The sequence below is a fragment of the Botryllus schlosseri genome, chromosome 1 (genome assembly GCF_051294905.1).
Source record: "Botryllus schlosseri isolate E-star chromosome 1, Bs_hap1, whole genome shotgun sequence".
NCBI lineage: Eukaryota > Metazoa > Chordata > Ascidiacea > Stolidobranchia > Styelidae > Botryllus > Botryllus schlosseri.
Window position 1 is genome coordinate 14,147,452 of NC_137236.1, and position 21,861 is coordinate 14,169,312.

Sequence of the window (21,861 nt, forward strand, 5' to 3'; positions counted from 1 at the left end):
CTCGTGTAATTTTCGATTCCTATATACCTTCCATGACGGAATCCATTGTTCGTTGCATGACAGGTGAGGTCCTTGATCGTACACCGAGCTATAGGCCTATCATAGCGCAGGGTTACTCAATTATTGCAAGATAAAAAGGTTTAAACTTTGCTGAGGTACGTCATAACTCTGACGAAATGATTTACGATCATACTAATGTAATACGGTATAACTAGGCCTATATACAAAATCCGGAAGAGCGTTATTAGCAAAAGCGATAAGCGAAACATTCTTTTTGTTCTGTTAGCTACAGATAGTAGAGGATTCAGCATCTTTTGCATTTCTTGCCAGTTCTTTAGATCGCGTTTCTAAAGCGGCGAGAGCGAGTCCAAGGCAGCGGTGGAAGTTTTTACTTGTCATAGAAATGCGAGATCTATTCTTTATACACTTCATGTTTGATAACCTTGACTCGCATGCTGTACTGCACTTAGTTTTCGCAAATCAGCGACAATGTATTTGATTGCGTTAAAAATGTAAAGGAAATACTGAGACTGAAGAAGTCGTGATTAAACACTGCAAAGGTCTGCAGTCAGATCGCGGTCCGCCAGTTGAGCATCCCTGGCATTAGGGGTGTTCGGAAATGACTTTTATTCTCAAACTGTACCGGTTACTTGATAAAATTGTTAGGCTACCTAATTTAAGCCTGCACACAAATTTTGGTTCAATTCCAATCAGTAGGCGAATTGCTACAGGAGAAGAAGGTTTTTTATTTCTTGAGTAAAAAAAACACAAACAGAAACGATGTTCACCAAATTTGGCTTAATTCCAACCAGTGGAAGTGGAAATATTGGCATCAAAAATGTGGATTCGAATAAAATAGTATATACGGTTGCCATACCTACAATAAATAACACAGGGCAACAAAATATATTTTTTTCAAAAATCATGATATGTGAGATCGATTTAGGGGTATCAGGGGCGCCGAGTCTGAAAATGGCATTACTTTTGCCAAATTGGCTCTATTTTTTGAGATATTTCCTCTTCCTACATATGCCATGGAAAGTAGTATGTTTGCAAGTAATATAGGCTCGCTTGATGAGGTGAATGTGGGCTTAGATTAGTTTATATCAGATCCCATGTAGTAGGGGAGATGTGGTAACGATGGATCAAAAATTGGAAAATGATCGCTGACCCCGAAATGTTCTGCCGAAAACAGCAGACCTTTTGCTGGCTCAGCACTTTGATACAAGCTCCACCTATCGCGCACATAAACATGAATATCCGCCTTTTCAAAAAAATATTTAGGGACGTTCAAACTTTGTTGCTCGAACTTGTCATCGGTCCCCACCCGTTGGGTCCAATGGCACACGAACCGGGGACCTATGACACATATACCTTAAAAAACTCAGATGTGACTACCTTTCTTGCTCAGTATTATAATCTAAGCTACAGCAAGCCAAAGAAGAATGTTCGGTCGCAACTGTCAAAAAATAGAATAAATATTAACTCAAATGTTGTCATAAAATCATGTGTCGATATAGGCTCGGACTTATAAATTAGACTCGCAGTGATTCCCAACCTTTTTGGCCCGCGGACTATTCCCAAGCTTGCCTATATATCCGCGGACTCAAGCTATATATCAACGAAAATTAGGTTTTTTGATTTCTATCCAAGAGAGTTTAATACGGTATCAACGAAAAAATCAAGCACTGTTTTGCACTCAACACACACTGAATTAGAGCCTTGTCCTTGAACTTGCTTGACAAGTTTATCGAATTCCGGAATTATGGTTGTTAATGTAGGCCTACATCTGATGTCATCTACCGGTTGAAGTCTATTGCGATACTTCTTTTGATCATCGTCAGGGTTGAAAAGTCAGATTTACTCAGGTATGTGGTTGGAAATGGCAAAAGAGCTGTTGCAGCTTGCTAGCAAAGATCTGAAAAACTATGCTCCATCGACTGCACAGTGCACATTTGTCCAAAATTGAGTCAAAGAAGCCTTTTTAAAGGTGTCTTTCCATATCTGTCGGCTTTGCAATGCAAACAACTGTTCATGTTCAGTAATGTAGTCCATATTTCGAGTTCGACTGATAAATAGACAACTATAGATTGTTTCTGTGATGAGCACATGTCCCTACGATTTATCAATATCCAAATAACGTCTACAAGTGGACCATAAGTCGCAATAAATACAATAACACTCAGCGTATATCGCGCCGAAAACGCGTGCATACGTGTGTATGAAGAGCTGTCATAGGAGTTTATACCTGGCATTTTCGGTATGTGAATACTCATCGTCAAATTCCGCATCCAAGCGTACCAAATTCAAGTCAATCCGACGAAAATTGTACATTTATAACCAGGATAGAATTGTTTATGACAATTTTACCAATTGGCTACCTCAGCCATAAATCCAGGGCATTTTGAAAAATTCCAGTTGCCGATAATAAGGGTTTATAGGCATCCCTGACATATTTGGTATCAAGCCAGGAAGATGCTACAGATGTCCAAAGCATACCCGTCTTGCCTGTGACACTTGCGACCAACTGGTTGCCCAAGACACAGAACATTTCAGGAGAACGAATATTGCTTGTAATGCTGAACAATTTGTTGCAGAGCCTTATGTTTCGTTGTCGTTGTTCTTGCGTTTGAAATATACGAGGCGAAACATCGCTTATTGAGGTATCTCTGATATTGCATTCCAAACTACATTCATTGTAGTATAATTTATTAACTTGAAGGTATTTCGTATGACCCTCATCAAGAGTTAACGGCACAATAAGAAGCATACAGAAATAGGTTCTAACGAAAACCAAATTGGCAACATATGACGTAACAATACAATGATATAAAAGGAACGTTAGGCAAAGGCAGCTGTTCCGGTACTCCGACAATCTGAACAAAGAGAGCCCAGAAAATCGAATTATACGATACACGGAAGACGTTACACATACAATTACCGGTATATATTGTATATAAACTCTTTCTGCTTCTTATTGTGCCGTTATCTCTTGATAAGGGGCACACGATCAGTTGATAAATTGCACCGCAATGAATGTAGTTCTGAGAGCACTATTCCAGTTTAGGACCGCCGAGATATCTGTGCGTTTTATCTCAGAGCTATTAAGGTGATTAACATTTAAAAAGCGGTATTTTGCGAATCAAACATCACGGAGGAAGCCTAATTCTCAAATCTAAATTTAAAGAATCCGGACCAGGACGGGGCTCGTTCACTTTCGGACCAAAAAGATATTTTCTCCGTAAGGATGTAGTGAGTTTGGTCCGAAAGTGAACGAGCCCCGCTAGTCCGCAAATTACATATTGCGGAATCACAATGCGGAAAAGGACGAAAACATTGCAAATTTTGACATTATCATAGATTTTCGACTTGCTGAAGCTAAAACTATGTCCGTGGTAGAAAACAGACCTCCAAATTTTGATCGATGACCCTTCTTTCTCAAGGTATTATCAATATTAATGCTCTAAAATAACGAATGCGACATGAGACTAGCGTCTATACATTGAAAACACACACGGAATTGCCAGGTTGACAATTTGTCAACTAGTGTGCTCGCGGACTCATCCACCCCCTTCCACGGACTCATTTGAGTCCGCGGACTCGGGGTTGGGAAACACTGAATTAGAGGGTACATACATATTACCCGAAAATCGTCAGTGTGACTTCCAAATACCTCGTTATAGCAATAAAACATCATGTGCAATTATTACATAAAGATTTGCTGTACGTAGGCATGTTTCATTTGTTTCATGATTAGTACGCTTGATTATTTTGCTTGATTTGGCTATTGTATCATGGGTCCCCACCCTACGAATTTTATACATGAATCGAAAAAAGTCTACTCAAGCAAATTACTGAACAAAATAATAGGTTCCATTATATAGCCTGATACAATCCCTACACTTCACAATAAAAAATGATTGCTGCTTTGTTCGTGTTGAAGGTTACAAAGAAAAACGTATATGTCGATCTAAATTTAGTTTACACCCCCCAAAACAAACATCACCCGTGAGAGACCCCATAGCTCGCGCACGTCGAATTATTTTGTATGTGAGGAAAGATTTTGCCAACATGCATTTGTAGACAAGTTCACGGAGTGTAATCATGGAATTATCATAGAGAATTTTCAAAGTATTTTCGGTCCCAGGGACCCATCGATACCACATCTCCCCTACTAACATGTGCGTTGTAGTGCACTGATAAAGCAATAGTTAGTTTTATCCTGAAAATTATCATTTATAGACTATTTTCCGACAGATAACGTCAATTAACACCCCCCTCATTCAAGCTACAGAAAGAGTCAAATGACACTTGTCTCATCACCGATGATTAGTGAGCTTCAACACGCATTCCAACGCTTTTTAATATTAGATGCTGTCCCTTGCGATCATTTTCAGAAATTTCAATTCATGGGAGTTTTATTAAGTAGGCTATGTTAAAAATTGAGTGATAGCTAGTCAGAGAAAGTGTTGCAATGACCTAGATTTGTTTTGCTACATATGTTACGAGGACACGTTGAACATGAAGCGATTCAACATGCGAAATGTCACCAAGTACACTTACGAGGAGTACTTTGATATGACGTTGAGAGATCAAGATAATCAATTTAATTTTTCATTTATTAATTAGCAATTTCATTATCTCAACTCTATCACAGCCCAGTATCAAGATGTAGACCCGTGAAAAAAGCATCACTTCCCCTTCAGGCATGCCTGGAACACGATATTTGGTCATATCGAAGTGTCGAAATTTTTCACCGTAAATACTATAAATTCAAAAATGCTCGAAATTTCAATTTAAGATTGCACGGCCTTTACTGGTCGGAATTGACCCATATTTGGTGTGTAGCGTTTTTTAGGCCACCTGACAATTTTATCAATAAGCGAGTGAAATTTGAAAAAAAGTTGTTTATGAACAACCCTAGTGTGAATGCCTCCTCTTTACATCGCCTAGGCAAAGGTGGGTGTCTGATTCCAAAGACTGCTCCAAGTCGTTTCGACACCTTCCTATCTTTTTCATTGTATCGCATTTTTGTGGTGTATTGAACTGATAAAAATCGGTAATAAACCGAACCGAAGTATAAAATCTATGTAGCGCATGAACGAAAACTACGGTATGAACTGACCCGGAAATGCGTTTACTTGGAAGTGTAGTTTATTTATGTACCATGACTTCGTAACCTACGTACGTCTAGTGAGTAATCCAGTTTCAAAATAATGCCAATATTGCAAAGTATGTCGTAACAATAAAAGTTACAGGTCGCTGTTGCCATATTCAAGTTCAAATCTTGTCCGTTGCCAGGTCTGTGCTTTAGGCTGTTACGTCATGCGTTTGCGAATATTAATTCATAAAAATAATGCAATGAGTGCACGTGATTAGCGGTCGTCCTCACTCACAAGCGATGTTATGTCAAGCAATTTCATCAAGATTTGGAGCTCTAAATATTTGTCTAATGCATGGGTGTCAACTCAAATTGCGCCGCGGGCCGCATTCAAGCCATCTGATCGCGCGCGAGCCGGACCATTCAAATGATTGAAATTCCATACCCTTGTTTTTTGCTTGAATACTCAATTATTAAACCTTTACAATAATATACATTACATTTTACAACGGATCATAGGGTTCTACTCTAGCAACACCTTTAGTAGCGAACAATGGAATTAGCAAAATTAAGATTATGGCCGGTTAAATACGGTAATATAAACTGCTAAAAGGGTAGCTCTAACGACAATATACGTCGTGTGTATGTAGGCCGTTGTATGGTTGCATTTAAAACAAAAATAAATTTAAAACAAACATGTTTAAAACAAGTACCTTGTTTAAAACTTGATTTATATATCTATAATTTTTAAGTCATGACGTCACGAATATTCAAGTGTGACGTCATATTGGATTGTCATAGACAATTCAAAATATAAACATAGCTCCTTTGACGAAATATCTGCTCTGTTGCTGTTGAACCGACTGTGTTGAGGGTACCAATCATCCCATATCGATAAACGTCGGCTATATCGGGTGGTAGTTGTCCATAGGCTCATACAACATGTTTTTTGGAAAGTATTTGAACGATTATGGCATAATTTTGCAACTTGAAAAAAACAATTTTTTTAAAAGGCCTTTGTTTAAAACACCGTTTCTTTTAAATGCAACCCTATGTGTATGCGTTATGAGGAATACGAGAGATATGTCAAAGCCGATTCATTACTATTATATCGCGATTCCAGTTTCTCCGTATGCAGAGCAGACATGGGGTGATTACTTCGTGAATGTAATCGATTGCGATTACGATTACTTCTGAATGACGCGATTACGATTACGATTACGATTACAGCAAAATCAGCAAGTAGTCGATTACGATTACGATTACATTGGAAAAGTAATCACGATTACTTACGATTACATTTATTTTGCATCTTCGAAGTTATATTGGAAGGCAATATATGGATTGCGCTGAAAAGGCCTAATAACTTTCTTTACCAAAGATGCGACATTTGCTTGTTACGTCATAAAGTACCAATTGCGCATTTTATATTGGACGATTTATCGCACTCAACGATTTGCATTCTTGCCAGGTCCTGCCGCACCCCAAATTTCCTAATAGGGTGGGGAGCGAGCTCGATGGGGACTCAAAAGTATTCTGTATACCAACACAAATTATAGACTAAATGTCCAAATGTCTTCCTTTTTGAGATTTTGTCCTCTTTTTTTAGAATTTTAGTTAAAATTGGACTGAGATACCATAAAATTGCACTGAATTAACGCTCAGGCGGGTAATTCGGGAGCCGAGTCGAGCGAAAGTTGACCTTGTTTTAGTCAACCGACTAGAAGTGGAACAAATTTACCATTTTTCAGGATTTTCCACCGGTATTCTAAGTTCGAAAATTTTGAAAAAGTGTCCTCCTCTCCCGATTCCAAAATGTGGTAACCCTAACATGATTATGAATTACGTGCTCCCGGCTCTTCAGGTAAATCTGACCATCGGAGGCTGAGAGAGGATTAAAAATGAATAGTAATACAATGCAATTACCAATATTATTGACGAAATTAAATCTTCAACTTGAAAATTTACTACCCTATGGGGGCCCAAGACCAGCGTTTGGAGTGGGGGACGATTTGCTGTTTTTGACCTGATTCTAGCTGGAAGCCACGCTAACATTGCATATAAGCCGATGGCTATGGCGGCAGATCCAAATGTTGAGTAAAAAATTGTCAAATAACGATTGGCGCCCGTTTCAAGCAGAATCATATCAGAATAATAGAAAGTGAACATAAAATTCTGCCTTCAACTTAATACAGATAATGTCATGCAAACGGATATTACGAGAAACGGCTTTGTTATGATATATATCAGCAGCTGTTGATTTTGAATGCTTCGTCGTGGAAACCGTAATGTTTTATTTGACGAGTAGGCTGAAAAATTTCAAACTTTTGTCCGATGTACGTTCGTACTACATAGGCCTACTGCTCGCCAAGCAGCAACGGTCAAACTGCGTTTAACTAAGCATAAACAAACATCAATACAAAAGTTACTATTTTAAACTAGGCAGAGTGGTGATTAATTATCCTGCTGCGAGGTAGTGGCGTCTGTAATGTATTGATAACCTGATATACAGCACGGTAAGTGTTCTTACAATCACACTAATGTACATCGAATATCTATTCACTATGTGTGGATAGCTGGATACTTCTTACGCATTGACGAGCAAAAGCTAATAGGTCGCTTCTGACGTAATAATGAGCAGTGGCATTTGTAAATCTGACGTTTGTGCTATCACTAACTGGTATAATACCTCTTCCTTGTTCAGTTTATGTCATAGTCCTGTCCAAATATAAGGTAATCGTTCTTTCACAAACAAATCGATTAAATATGGGAAGTAGTCGATTGCGATTACGATTACTTCGGAATTTTCTCCAATGTAATCGATTGCGATTACGATTACTTGAAAATGCTGTAATCGTCGTAATCGATTACGATTACTAATCGCGATTACCCCATGTCTGATGCAGAGGTGCTGTTAAGTCATAAGCGAAATTGGGAGTTTGTCCATAAAAATTTGAATTATGTTTTTCTGTAACAATTAGATTCTCGATGTAAACTGCATATACCGGTTTCTCACTGTGGCGGTTTCACTTCTGTGAATACCTACATTTTGCTCCATTTTTCCGTGAAATTCGGAATTGAGTGTGTAATTTTTGCCTTCTCGGAATTGGGCGTAAATGACGACTCTTCCTTGCTGATGGTGACTAGAGTGAAACCACAACAGCGCTGATGGATGGTTATAATGTGGTGGGTGACCAATTGAATATACTCGACATTTGCTATCTTCAGGTATTATTTGATGATAATATTTCGTACAAAAATCTAAACATTTGTTAGAAATATGCTTGATAATAGAGACATTTTTCGAAATATAGCTTCGCGGTCAGGATGAATTGATCTGGCGGGCAGGATGCGGCCCGTTGGACGTATGTTTGAAACCCCCTGACCTAATGTAATCGGCCTGAACCGGTCTTTTTACTCTATGGTGAGCATCGAACAGGTCTTCCCTGCTTTATAGTCATACGATTCGAGTAGGAATTGAACGAAATGGTGTTGAATAAGTATAATATAGTAGTGTAATACGTTCAGTAGTTTCACGTATATCAATGCCATTTGTAATGAGAATATTGCAGAAAACGTTATCCTGTCGCTACCGCCTTCGACATTTCCAGATGTAGATTCTAGGGATGGTGCCGAACCCCTGAAAGGTTCAGGTGTGAACGCGAACCTTTTTGAAAGGTTCCGTGTCAACGCGAACGTGACCCTATGACGTCACGTTGCGTCATATTGCTAATTCCAATTCCAATTCCAATTCAGTAAAGTATTATAGCGACGACTCGGGCCACATTGTGCCGAAGTACATGCTGAATTTTTCAACGTCACTAAAAGTATCTATCAAAGCAATCAAAAGCTATAATTATGCCATAAAATCAATATCTTCCGTCGCTTTTCCGACAATTTCGACGAGGACTTGCAAGGGAATATAAGCGTACGCTTTGGCGGTCTAGGCCAGAGCGGACAATGTATTCGGCGTCTGACTTTTGCTACATAGATATTGAGCAGAATGTCATACCGGTTTCTATACTTGCTATCGATATTACCTGATAAACAAGTGATACAGTTGCCAACACCCCAATTGAACGGATTTGGATTCAGGATACAATAGACATATCAAATCAAGGTGGAGTCCGTACGCATGCTAGATTTTTAAGATTAGACTACAATGTATTCTTTATATCAATTTCATTGATTGGTTGAATTAGCACCATTCGCTGACTACACCTACATGTAGTATACTTCGTCGTTGATGTTGGGTGGTCGCGGTTCAACCTCACAGCAGAGAGTCACTAAATATTCACAAACGTAAAGCTGAATATTTCGATCAAACTTTAGTAACAAAGCAAGTAAAGTTTTTGGGATTGGCAAGGTGCATGCTCATTAAGAGCGGAGATAATAAAGTTCGGTGATCGATAAAGTCGATTATCGCGCTCCTCAGGATTTACCAACCAAGGATTAGGAAAACCGGTTGATCGCAGCGCATAAACTTGGTCTTTAATCTCATGATTTAGCAAACCGGAACAACATACAGATTACTAGTATTCATAGACAAACTGTACAGCAGGGGTCGCCAACGCGGTGCCCGCGGGCCCCAAGGTAGCCCGCGAGCCTGTTCTAAAATAGATCTAATAACAGCACTTAAGTGAGCTTTTATTTATTTAGATTACTTGATTTAGCTATTCTTGTTTAAATGATAATAACATGTAACTTACAAATGACAATAAATACTCATAAACAAACACTTAAAATGATGACATCAAATAACCTCAATTACAATTAGTAATATAGCAACATGTAATCGAATCACAAGACTGAGGATACGGCACACTGCTTATACAGTATACAGGCGACATGCCGGAATGCCATCCACGGTCTTCTTTAAATGGCGGGGTTTCCGTTATGGTAGCTCGACGTCCAGGACAATGCCAAAGGAGTAAACAACATTACTATTCGGCAGTGTTGGGATGACTCGAGTCATGACTTGACTCGAGTCAGACTCGAGTCAATTTTTCGTATGACTTGACTTGACTCGAGTCACTTTGCTAAAATGACTTGACTTGACTTGACTCGGCGTATCAGAAATGTGGATTGACTCGTGACTCGGACCAAAATTCACGAGTCAATTTCAAGTCATCAAGTAATCGGTGTCGATAAAAATCAATGCATATGTTCGGATTGCTCGCGCAACGCTGGTGTAACCCGTGAGAGCGACCAATCATTCAATGATCGTGCGTTTTACTGAGCCTACATCAGGGGTTCTCAACTTCCCTTGTATAACGGGCCGCATTTAAACAGCAAATGACGCCGCGGGCCGCAGGACATTATTACCATGTATTTTGGGGCTTCTGTAGCCCATATTCACCAGCCGTATACGGGCGTCTAGTTCATTTGTATGCATTTGAAAGCATTAATGGACATCATTAGTAAGTTTGCAATTCCTGTTTTTGTGAGAATATGTATCTTCCTGCGGCGCAAGTAAATTCCTTCACGGTGCTTGCATTGCATCCATTACCGAAGCGGATTTATGCACCTTCAAACCCTTCCACCAGAGAACGGAACTCTCTGTTTCAATGCATGAGCGAGTAAGGTTTTAATATGGTAACTTTTTCGTGACAGAGGCCATTATCACTTTGAGCTCTCAGTGATATGAGAAGAAGTCTAGCGTTTCGGGGTCATTTCTGAGCAAGTCAATTAACTCTTTTCCTCTCCGTCCATGGCTGTAGCCCTGCACCAATAGTTACAGAAGTCAGCTTTGTCACGTGGATGTTTCACACTGGTCCCCTCCCCACGTTTGCCTTACCAGCCTTTTTTCTGCAAATATGTCCACTCCAAGAAAATACACCCAGAAAATTAGCTATGCAATGTCTGTGGAGTCGGTGGATTCGTCCAATGCTAGGCTAAAGTAGTCTACGCGGCAACGTGTTTCAGAACATGCGATAAAAGATCAACTGACATTGCTGTCACTCTTCTGGTCTACTTTGAATCAGACAACTGTAGCTTCGAAATTTGTCAGGTGATGTTGTCGTTGCCGCTAAGTTCCGGAAACAGCGAATATTCGCACAGAATGTTAAAGTTTTATTGAGATCACACCTTCTCTGGCAGATTTCTTGGGTATAGCGATATTCCAATGCGCCTCTTATAAGGTCATCGGCAATTTTAACAATGCCTCGAGATATGAATCGCTGGGCTTGGCACCAACCTAGCAACGTTTTTTTTCTGAGAGCAGGCGATATGTATCTCTAGAAAAAAACTTTTGTAGTATAATTTTAGGGTTTTACGCTTCGTCACGACAGTAGTTCTTCGACAAATATGACTAATCGGTTTTCCATTCATATCTGGGAAAGCAAGTTCATTGTACCACGCATAGTTATAAACTTAGTTTTCGCCGTTTAATTTCCCCTTCCTTGTTCTTGTTTCTGTTCAAACCATTCGCGGTGAGTGAAGCAGGATTGTCTTAAATCAGGAGTCCTGACGAATACAGGTTCAAAACAATAACAATCTAAACTCGAGCATATATCAGGAGACCTGAACACATCAAATAATGAATATTCAAACGAAACAGAGACGGTGCGATAAGAAAGCTAAGTAACTAAATTAACATGTAACTATTATGTGCCAGTAGTAAATGCGATCATAATGAAAGATGTCGCGGGCCGCAAAACAGACCTCTGCGGGCCGCGGGTTGAGAACCCCTGGCCTACATTGTTCTCTCACAAATACGTTGATCGCAAACGACGTGATCGAAGCTTACAGCCTACGTTGTCTTAACTATAGTATAGAAAACTAATTTAATACCAAAATGTCTATTCCTGTTCTGTTCTGTTAACTTAACAACAAAACCTCTTGCTTTATTGAAATTGAATTTAAAAATTGGCGCAGGCTCGAATTGTATCATATCAATTTGCAAAAGGGTAATGTATTACATCTTATCAATTCGTTTCTCTATTCTCTATTTGGGCTGGTAACTATAAACCGAGGCTGTGCAATTACTTACGTAGTTTATTAGTTCTACTTTTATGTGAGCGATACAGCGCCTCACTTGCCTGTATATTTAACTCTATATCCCTTCATCGGTTTAATATCAATGACCACTTAATCTGTATTTCAGACAGCTAGCAAAATGCAATGACGTAATCACGCCTCAATCCTCAAAAGGCAATTTGACTTGAATTGTGACTTGACTCGTGACTTGACTTGACTTGACTCGACTTGACTCGAGTCACCTCGAAAAATCGACTGACTTGACTTGACTCGAGTCACCTTCGAAAATCGATTGACTTGACTTGACTCGAGTCAAAATGTGCAATGACTCGAAATGACTCGTGACTCGAAGGTAGTGACTTGATCCCAACACTGCTATTCGGTGGCAGATAGCCGTGAAAAACTGGCATATTTTCAATGTCTGTATGCTCATTACTAGGGCAAGTTTTTGTTGCAGGTAAATCCGCGGAAAGTTGCATTTATTTATTTATTTTTGACAAAAGTTGCAAAAGTTGCACTAAAAGTCCACATTTTGCTCGGTTGACTAAAAAAAGGTCAATTTACCGGCTCAGCTCCCGAAATACCCGTACTTCAGTGCTGATTTACGGTGTTTCAGTCGAATTTGGCCGTGTATTTCACCAAAACCGAAAATACTTTCATGAAAAATCGAAAAAGTTGCAAAATGTTGCAAAGAGTTGCATGAAAAAAATGGACAAAAGTTGCAAAAGTTGCACTTTAAGATTCCTTCAAACAGCTTAAAACAGCATTCTACATATCTTACGAGTATTTAGGAAGCTGCCGGAAGCTGTAAAAAAAAGTTGCAAAAGTTGCAAAAACTTGCCCTACTCATTACATATTGTATCTTTTGACACAGCTTGATTCTCTTACTCTCAACGCAGTTTAGTACCATGTTTTTCTAACTTTCTGTATTCGTTGCTGCTGTCTGGTATAACGAAATCTATTGAACCTGTATGTTAAACAGTTGTAGATTGAAATTATAACACTGCATTAAATAACCTCTACCTCATAGCCCACCAGGTTGCACCAAAATGTAGGCTCCTATCTGACACAGAAAAGTACATTGGTGTATGCGCACTGCGCAGCCGCTATGGAGGGTGCAAGCAAATTTGGTTCAAGTTATCAATGTGAATCAGCCTTTTCTGACATGCACTTAATCAAAAACAAACACAGAACACGCCTCACTGATGCACATCTAGAGTCGCTCACAGTTGCAGTGCCAAGTTACATATCAGAGTACAGCGCGCTCGTTGATAGCATGCAATGCCAGGCTCCCACGGAGTGATATAGAAACGGATAACATGATGTCCAGTCCAAAGTGTGACATGATTTATTCGAAATTTGAGTTGACCGTTGTTGCATAATTTATACAAACATGGTGCGAAGTAATTTATGGTTTCTTAGAATTGGTTGTGGCTAGCTAGTTGATGCTAGCTAGTTAGATGTTTTGATTTTACAAGACTGTCATATAAGTTTTCCCACAATGTGATTCCTGCCCAGTGCTACAAAAGTGGAAAATTCAGTCTGGTACGGGTAAGCGGCGGGAGTGAATGAATGGTAGCCCGCGGCTTCAATCATACACAAGAAGTAGCTCTTGGTTGCAGAAAGGTTGGTGACCCAGCTGCTGTACACTGCGTAACGTTCGTACGCGCAAATATTTCCGATATGACTGTATCGATTCTCTCCCAGTGTTGGGATCAAGTCACTACCTTCGAGTCACGAGTCATTTCGAGTCATTGCAGATTTTGACTCGAGTCAAGTCAAGTCAATCGATTTTCGAAGGTGACTCGAGTCAAGTCAAGTCACTCGATTTTTCGAGGTGACTCGAGTCAAGTCGAGTCAAGTCAAGTCAAGTCACGAGTCAAGTCACAATTCAAGTCATGTTGCCTTTTCCAAGTATGAGGCATTCTTACATCATTGCATTTTGCTGGCTGTCTGAAACACAGACTGAGTGGTCATTGATTCTGGACCTATGAACGAATATAGAGTTAAATATAAACTCAAGAAGGCGGTTTATCGCTCACATATATACGTAGAAATGCTAAACTACGTGAGTAATTGCATAGCCTCGGATTATAGTTACCAGCTTAAATAGAGAATAGAGAAACAAATTGATAAGATGCGATACATTACCCAGTACCGATTTACAAACTGACATGATACAATTCTAGCCTGCGCCAATGGTTTGAGGACTATATAAACTATATTGGAATTCAATTTCAATAAAACAAGAGGTTTGGTCAAGATAAGAACAGAGAACAGAAATTCACATTTTGCTATTAGATTACTGTACTACACTAGTTTACGACAGCGATGACTTCATTTGCGGTCAATTAATTTGTGAGATAACAATGGAGGCTCAGTAAAACGCACGATCATTGAATGATTGGTCGTTCTCATGGGTTACACCAGCGTTTCGCGTACAATCCGAACATATGCAAGACACAATGATTTTTATCGACATCGATTGCTTGATGACTCGAAATTGACTCGTAAATTTTGCTCCGAGTCACGAGTCAATCCACATTTTTGATACGCCGAGTCAAGTCAAGTCAAGTCATTTTAGCAAAGTGACTCGAGTCAAGTCAAGTCATACGAAAAAGGTGACTCGAGTCTGACTCGAGTCAAGTCATGACTCGAGTCATCCCAACACTGTTCTCTCCTACGTAATATGGCTCCACTCAACAATCAACCAATTATACACTCACAATTGCAGAGCGATGTAACTATATTCTGTAATCCATACCATTTCGTCGCTGCATACCGTACTGCATATAGGGGAGATGTGGTACCGATGGATCAAAAATTGGAAAATGATCGCTGGCCCAAAAATGTTCAGCCGAAAACAGCAGATCTTTTGCTGGCTCAGCACTTTGATACAAGCTCTACCTATCGCGCACATATACATGAATATCCGTCTTTTCAAAAAATATTTATAGACGTTTAAAATTTGTTGCTCGAACGTGTCATCGGTCCCCACCCGGTGGGTCCAATGGCACACGACCCGGGGACCTATGACACATATACCCTAAAAAACTCAGATGTGACAACTTTTCTTGCTCAGTATTATGATCTAAGCTACAGCAAGCCAAAGAAGAATTTTCGGTCGCAACCGTCAAAAAATAGATTAAATATTGATTCAAATGTTGTCATAAAATCACGTTTCGATTTAGGCTCGGACTTATAACTTTGAGGGTACATACATATTGCCCGAAAATCGACATTGCGACTTCCAGAGACCTCGTTATAGCGATAAAACATCATATGCAATTATTACATAAAGATTTTCTGTACGTAGTCATGTTTCATTTGTTTTATGATTAGTAAGCTTGATTATTTTGCTTGATTTGACTATTGTGTTATCGGTCCCCACCCTACTAATTTTGTACATGAATCGAAAAAAATTCCATTCAAGGAATGTACTGAAAAAAATAATAGGTTCCATTATATAGCCTGATACAAGCCCTAAACTTCACAATAAAAATGATTGCTGGTTTGTTCGTGTTGAAGGTTACAAAGAAAAATGTATATGTCGATCTAAATTTAGTTTACACCCCCCCAAACAAAAAACATTTGTGAGAGACCCCATAGTTCGCGCACGTCGAATTTTTTTGTATGTGAGGAAAGGTGTTGCCAGCATGCAATTGTTCACGGAGTGTAATCATGGAATTATCATAGAGAATTTTCAAAGTATTTTCGGTCCCAGTGATCCATCGGTACCACATCTCCCCTAGTGCATACACATTACACACGACTTACATTCCACGTCACGTCAATCGCAGATAGCCGGAAATAATGGAATTTGTGGAGCTTGTTGACCTGTTGGAAAATCTTAAGGACCAACCCCCGCCAGCTCGCATTAGTAGGAAAAGATTGGTAGACGTTCAGTTCGTCATCGCGCGTAAGCTAATCAAGCTTTATGTGTTTGGATTAGCAGTTTTTATCACACGATCGGCGTTCTTCCGGATCAGCCAACTTTAAGATCTCCGCCCAAAATACGTCATGAGTAGCGGTTTTTAATCACACGATTAGCATTCTACGGGATCAGCTAACTTTTTTTTTTATCTCCGCCCTTAGTGTTGATTTTCACATAATGCCTGTGCCATGCATAGAGTAGTACGAGGTTGAAATCAATGTTCCCTCTAATTTTTGACGAGTCTGCGCACACTCACTAACTCACCGCGCAGACCCTTGGACAACAGTGCGTAACGACTAGAAAAAAAGGTCATCACTTCGGATATTTTGTGCGCAACTTAGATTTTCTGTGCACAGAGACCGTGTCAGCATTGCGCATTTGCGCACGTGCGCAGCTTAGAGGGAGCATTGGTTGAAATGCAAAGAATTTTAACTGAAGATGTTATAATAACATGGAAAATTGTAATTTATGAAAAAGGTTCACAGTGCAGAGCCTACCAAGGATCGTTTGTGAACGTGAACCTTTAAGTTTCGGAGGTTCACACACATAACGCAAACGTGAACCCAGTGGTGTAGGAGTATATGCTGCCGCCCCTGGCTTTCGTTGAAAATGCTGCCCAAATTTTGAAACAGTTTCAATCACATTTTGCTGCTCACTTGCAGCCTGCCGCCCACGGCGCAGAGCCGTAAGCGCCAAGTGGCGGCTACGCCACAGCGTGAATGATCACACAAGCGCTAGTACATTCCTCGTTATCCCTTTAAATAAGTAGGCTAGAGACACATCCCCATACTGTGCAAAGAATGCGGCACCGAAGAAACCGCAGAGCACTAGCTGCTTTCTTTTTACTGCCATCGTGATATTAAGTTATAACGAGAGTGATATTAACGTTACATTCAAGGACTTATGGTCAATGATGTCAAGATGACCGGAACTTTTTTTCTGTCTACTGAAAGCTTCAAATGATAAAACTCTACCAGTTTTCGTTTGCGCGTAGCGAACGCGAACCGAATGTTCGTACCATTCATGGATCTATGGAACTCTAGAAATATTTATCCCTGGGATCATCCTTACCAATGACATATCACAACCGATGATTTATTTTGCAGAGAAGAGTATAACGCTACTATAAGCTGTGTCGTTTTCGGCAATGATTTCACTTCACTTTCTTGCAGCATTGACATCTATGTTTGGTAGGTGAACTTGAAGATTTCATACTACCACAAAATAAAGTGCTATGATCGTGCTGGGTTTCTTAAACTCCTTTTAACGCGGACCCCAAATTTTAACTCTGGTTTTCGTGATCCATCCTATCTGTCACTTATTCCAAGAAAATGTTTCTGATATGCATCACTTAAAATAAGCGTTCGAGATTTCAAGATGAGACTCCGTTCGCATGTTCAATAGAGTCTATCGACTAACTGCTATTCATATGGTGCCCTTCTTCACTTCGACATTAAAAACCCTCATTTGAATATTTGCTATTGCCATTGCCACCAAGGGCGACTCATCTGGTCCTTACGGGCGACCTGGCGCCCGCGTGCACCACGTTGGTGACCTACGGTATAAAGTGATTTTGGCACGGATTGGCCGTGCATCCATGATTTATAACCTGTACATTTTTTTTAGTTCACGAACCCCCAAAGGGTTTATGGAATCCAGATTAAGAACCCTTGGTATAATAGTTCGGGAAAGGATTTATTTAGCTGCGTTTCGATACCCTTCAAAAGGCTGGGTGCAGAGGTGCTTAGATTGATCACTCGTTTGTACTTGGCATGACCAAAAATATTCTTCGCAGTAGAAGCTTTCAAATAACTGTACATGCCCAATTGCCCATTGACTATGTCCGATCAATGCACTTACTTCATATCTATAGCGTAACGTATTATCGTATGGCAGTTATGTAGCTATTGTGTGAGATTCGTGTGCGCCAAATATTTCAAATATATAGGCAGCGATTGCCAAAACGAGTGACCATCCAGTTTGTGGCTATCAGATTGAACTAGGTTTTTAGAAGATCAATATATTCTCTTCTGCTGTAAACATATATTTTATTTTCTGCACAGGAATTTTCGGAAAAGGTGCCACGCGATCAGATGAGGTTAGTCACATTTTGCGGGGACATCTTCTTGTTCATTGATTTCAGAAAATGACCTGACGATTATGACACATCGGAAAACACTCGGTACTCGCAATAAGTTGAAAATACTTTCGTTTGTAACATTAATGTACGTTTAACGTTACCTGCAGTTGAGTTAATTCGCATGGCCCTTAATTGCTGTAGTCATGTCAAACCAGAAAAATATTGCTATGAGCCTCATGTATTTATATGGAATGATGTTGATGGGTTACGCATAGGGTTGCATTTAAAACAAACGCTGTTTTAAAACACTTTGTTTAAAACATATTTTAACCAGTGTTTTAAACAAATGCCTTATAAAAAAAAGCAATTTTTTAAACCTTGTCTAATTATGCCACAATTGTGTAAATGCTTCAGAAAACCCATGTAGAACAGGGGTGGGCAATTATTTTCCTCGTGGGCCAAATGAGAAGCAGACATATGTTGGCGGGCCGAGTAAGAAATTTTAGAATATCCAACGTATTGATTTTATTTCTAAATTGGAAGCAGTGAATTGCACGAATTGGTGCTCAGTGGATGTGTTGATATCGGGAATGACAAGGTGGCGGCTAATTACCCAAAAATATCTATTTGCCGTCATATTTTGAAACGATGTTAAACATGATACATTTTGAACTCTCTTTAAACCCCTATCCGCGGTTTGCTATCAATAAATTAAAATGCATTAGGAATGGCCGAAACAATCCGTCGTCCTCCCCCAAACGCTGGTCGCGAGCCCCCATAGAGTTCTAAACCAAGCTCCTGGTGGCTTCCCCCCAAGACAAGCCCCCATCGAGATGCACGATGCACGAGATGTCTTGTATACACTAATTGGCAAGGTTTGTACCCTAATCGCTCGAAGCGCGGCATTTTTTCATGACTTATAATTCAATCGGTCAATAATATAGGTAAATGCAAATATATTGCTATATTTTTTAACCTCTCTCGGCCCACGTAGTGGCCTACTCAGTTTTACGGCTGGAGCTGAGTGAGGTGCTGTCTTGGAAATATTCGGGAGGGCCCGTTGGTATAATTACTTCGTTACATGTTGTTATTTCGTGACCTCCCGTCTGCTATGTGATGAGATATTGAAATCGCCAAGGCGAACCAAACTAAAGAGACGCACCCGATTCCTGATTAGTATTTCTTCACTGGCAAATATTGCCTATGGACAATTGGACTTCGTGGTTTTCGGTCAACATAAGGGCAGTCCTTTTCGGCCAAGGTTTTCTCGCTGTCAAGCTTTTTTCCCCTTTACTTGGTTAATTTGATCAGCAGTTGCAATTGGAGTGCCTTCTCGGAATCCCGTGTTGGCCTAAAGTTCATTTATCTTGCTGCGTCGTAGCGCAGTAATGGCTAACGCCGAAATGCCCAATTCTAAAAAGCATCGATATCTAGATAGCGCGAAGCGCGAGAAAAATTTGAATGAAGTTGCATAAATTTTCAAAAAAATACCCTATTATTTATTTTCATTCACGAAATAATTTTTGGCGCCTGTCGAGCTCGCCATCCAATTGGGGCGTTTGGGGTGCGGGAGTTACAGTCCTGAGGATAGCTTATTGTCTTGGTAGCTGGTTTTCGAGATGTGTGCAGCTTGCTGAAATGGCCTCGTTGTTTAGCCAAGGTTGCAGTTATTAACCATCTTTGAATTTCACCTTCCGGCTTTCTTTTTTTTTGACATCCTTTATGGTTGGTAATATATTCATAAAAATCATGGCACTGATTCACTTGTTTCACGAATTATGGATTTTGAAAAACATCACCCTTAGAAATATTCGTAGATTTACCCAAATTATACCAGTAAATTTGTCCCGTCAGTTATAACGGTCAAGGCTCGTTAAATTAGTATTTCAAATTTTCCGGTCTCAGAGTCGTAAGCCTAAAACTGCTGCCGGAACCAGACCAGTAATTTTGCATAAAATATTTTTAACAGTGCATGTGAGGTACGTATATAGGCTGCGTAATCACGGTATGTTAATAAACAGGCTCAAACAACCTTTAGCGGGCCGTACAGAATCACTCGGTGGGTCACATTTGGCCCGCGGGCCGCACTTTGCCCAGGCCTGATGTGGAATGAGCCTACGGACGATTTGCACCCAAAATAGTCGACGTATACGATGTGGGGTGGCTGGAACCCTCGAAATCGTCGTCGGTTCAACAGTTTTTCTCGTAGATATAGATCATTGGTAACGAACGGGGGTTCTGATGATGATGAACGGCGACCGTAAAAATGCTGCAGAACGATGTAGTCCTGGTAAAAGATATTTTTGGTCTGTTTATGACAGTGATCGGAAGCCCTACTCGTCGAAGGAGCCATCTTTACCCTATATTTTCAATCGCAAATGTATATCCAATGTGACGTCCCAATTGAACATTCGTGACGTCATGGTTAAAAAAATCAATGAAAACGTGTTTTAAACAAGGGCATGGTTTTAAACATGTTTGTTTTAAATTGATTTTTGTTTTAAATGCGGCCATAGGTATGCAGATATGTGCTTGAAATCGTTCATACTTCTGCATTATACGAGACGACAAACGCCATTTCACCCGCAAAAGTGATTTAATTCAAACGGAAGTGCGTTCTCCGTGAATATACGACTCGAGTCTATTGACTTTCGATTTTCTTCCTAACTCAACCCAGCCCAAGTCACGATTATATACCGCGACAAACAGAAAGTGCCGTTTGGAATCTATGACTAATACAGTGGTTCTCAACCGGTTTGCCGCCGCACACTATAGTGTGCCACTGCCATCTAAACTTCGCAAGTGTGCCGCGAGCGATTTCTTCGAAATTTTGAAATTGTGCGCAAAATAATTCTAGTCTAGTCTATAGCAAACGACCAATAATCTAAATCGAGCTTGATGTGAAGTTTGTACATTTGACAAATCTAAATTGATGTTATGCTCGCAATCAATATCCTGCGCGAATTCGCTTTACACAACACGCTGATTGATCGCAGAGAAGAGCAGACTTGGCGACGCCTATACGGCAACGACAATGCAGTTTTCCGATACTCATTGTCTCCCAAATCACCAGCGAGAAATGACCTCCTTCGGAGGTGATATTCTCGTTTACAAATTCGAATTACAAATATAGCAATCGATATTGCAATTGTAAAGCACTTCCGGCACTTCCGACCGACCGAGACCGACAAGATAGCGTAATGATTAAGCGTCCGGATCCTTGATCGGTAGATCGTGGGTTCGATTACCGGCCGGGTCAGACCAAAGACCTGATAACACTGGTATCCATGACTTCCCTGCTTGGCGCTCATGCATTATTGGGATAGCATGGAAGGGTGGTGCAGTGCATGACTTAGAAAGCCGTACAAGGCTTATCTGCACCTCCCCTGTCCAGTGGCATATGCACATCATGCACGCATGGTATGCATATGCACGAATCGTGTGTATATGTATATCATGAGTCGGTGTATATGCCGCAAAAACATCAAGGACAAAAATAAACTACGTCCTTTCCTTTTTCTGTAAAGTGTATGCTTGTAGTACAACTTTGTGTTACAGGCGACGAATATGAGAATTGACAAGTAAGGTTGATCAAATTATATCAGTTAACAAACGTCCTCGCCGCTGATGTTATTATCTTGATTTGTTGGAAGTGTAATTGAACCGCGGGTGGCTGCCAGTAGAACTATCGAGGTATGACTATCCTCATTCCTCACACGCGTGCCAAACGATCTGCGAGGAAATGCATTGTATAGCCTACGCGTCTAC

At 40.1% G+C, this 21,861-nt stretch overlaps 1 protein-coding gene across 1 annotated transcript in view; it reads left to right on the top strand.

Moving 5' to 3' along the window:
• Positions 1-17,117: 17,117 nt before the first annotated feature.
• The window catches only part of LOC145442744 (metabotropic glutamate receptor 7-like), a 28,060-nt gene continuing 23,316 nt past the window's right edge, over positions 17,118-21,861 (top strand). Inside the window, exons 1-2 of the mRNA XM_080320732.1 lie at positions 17,118-17,203; positions 18,077-18,111. Coding sequence (XP_080176858.1) covers positions 17,161-17,203; positions 18,077-18,111 — 78 coding nt within the window. The 5' untranslated portion in view covers positions 17,118-17,160. The remainder of the gene's footprint in view (positions 17,204-18,076; positions 18,112-21,861) is intronic.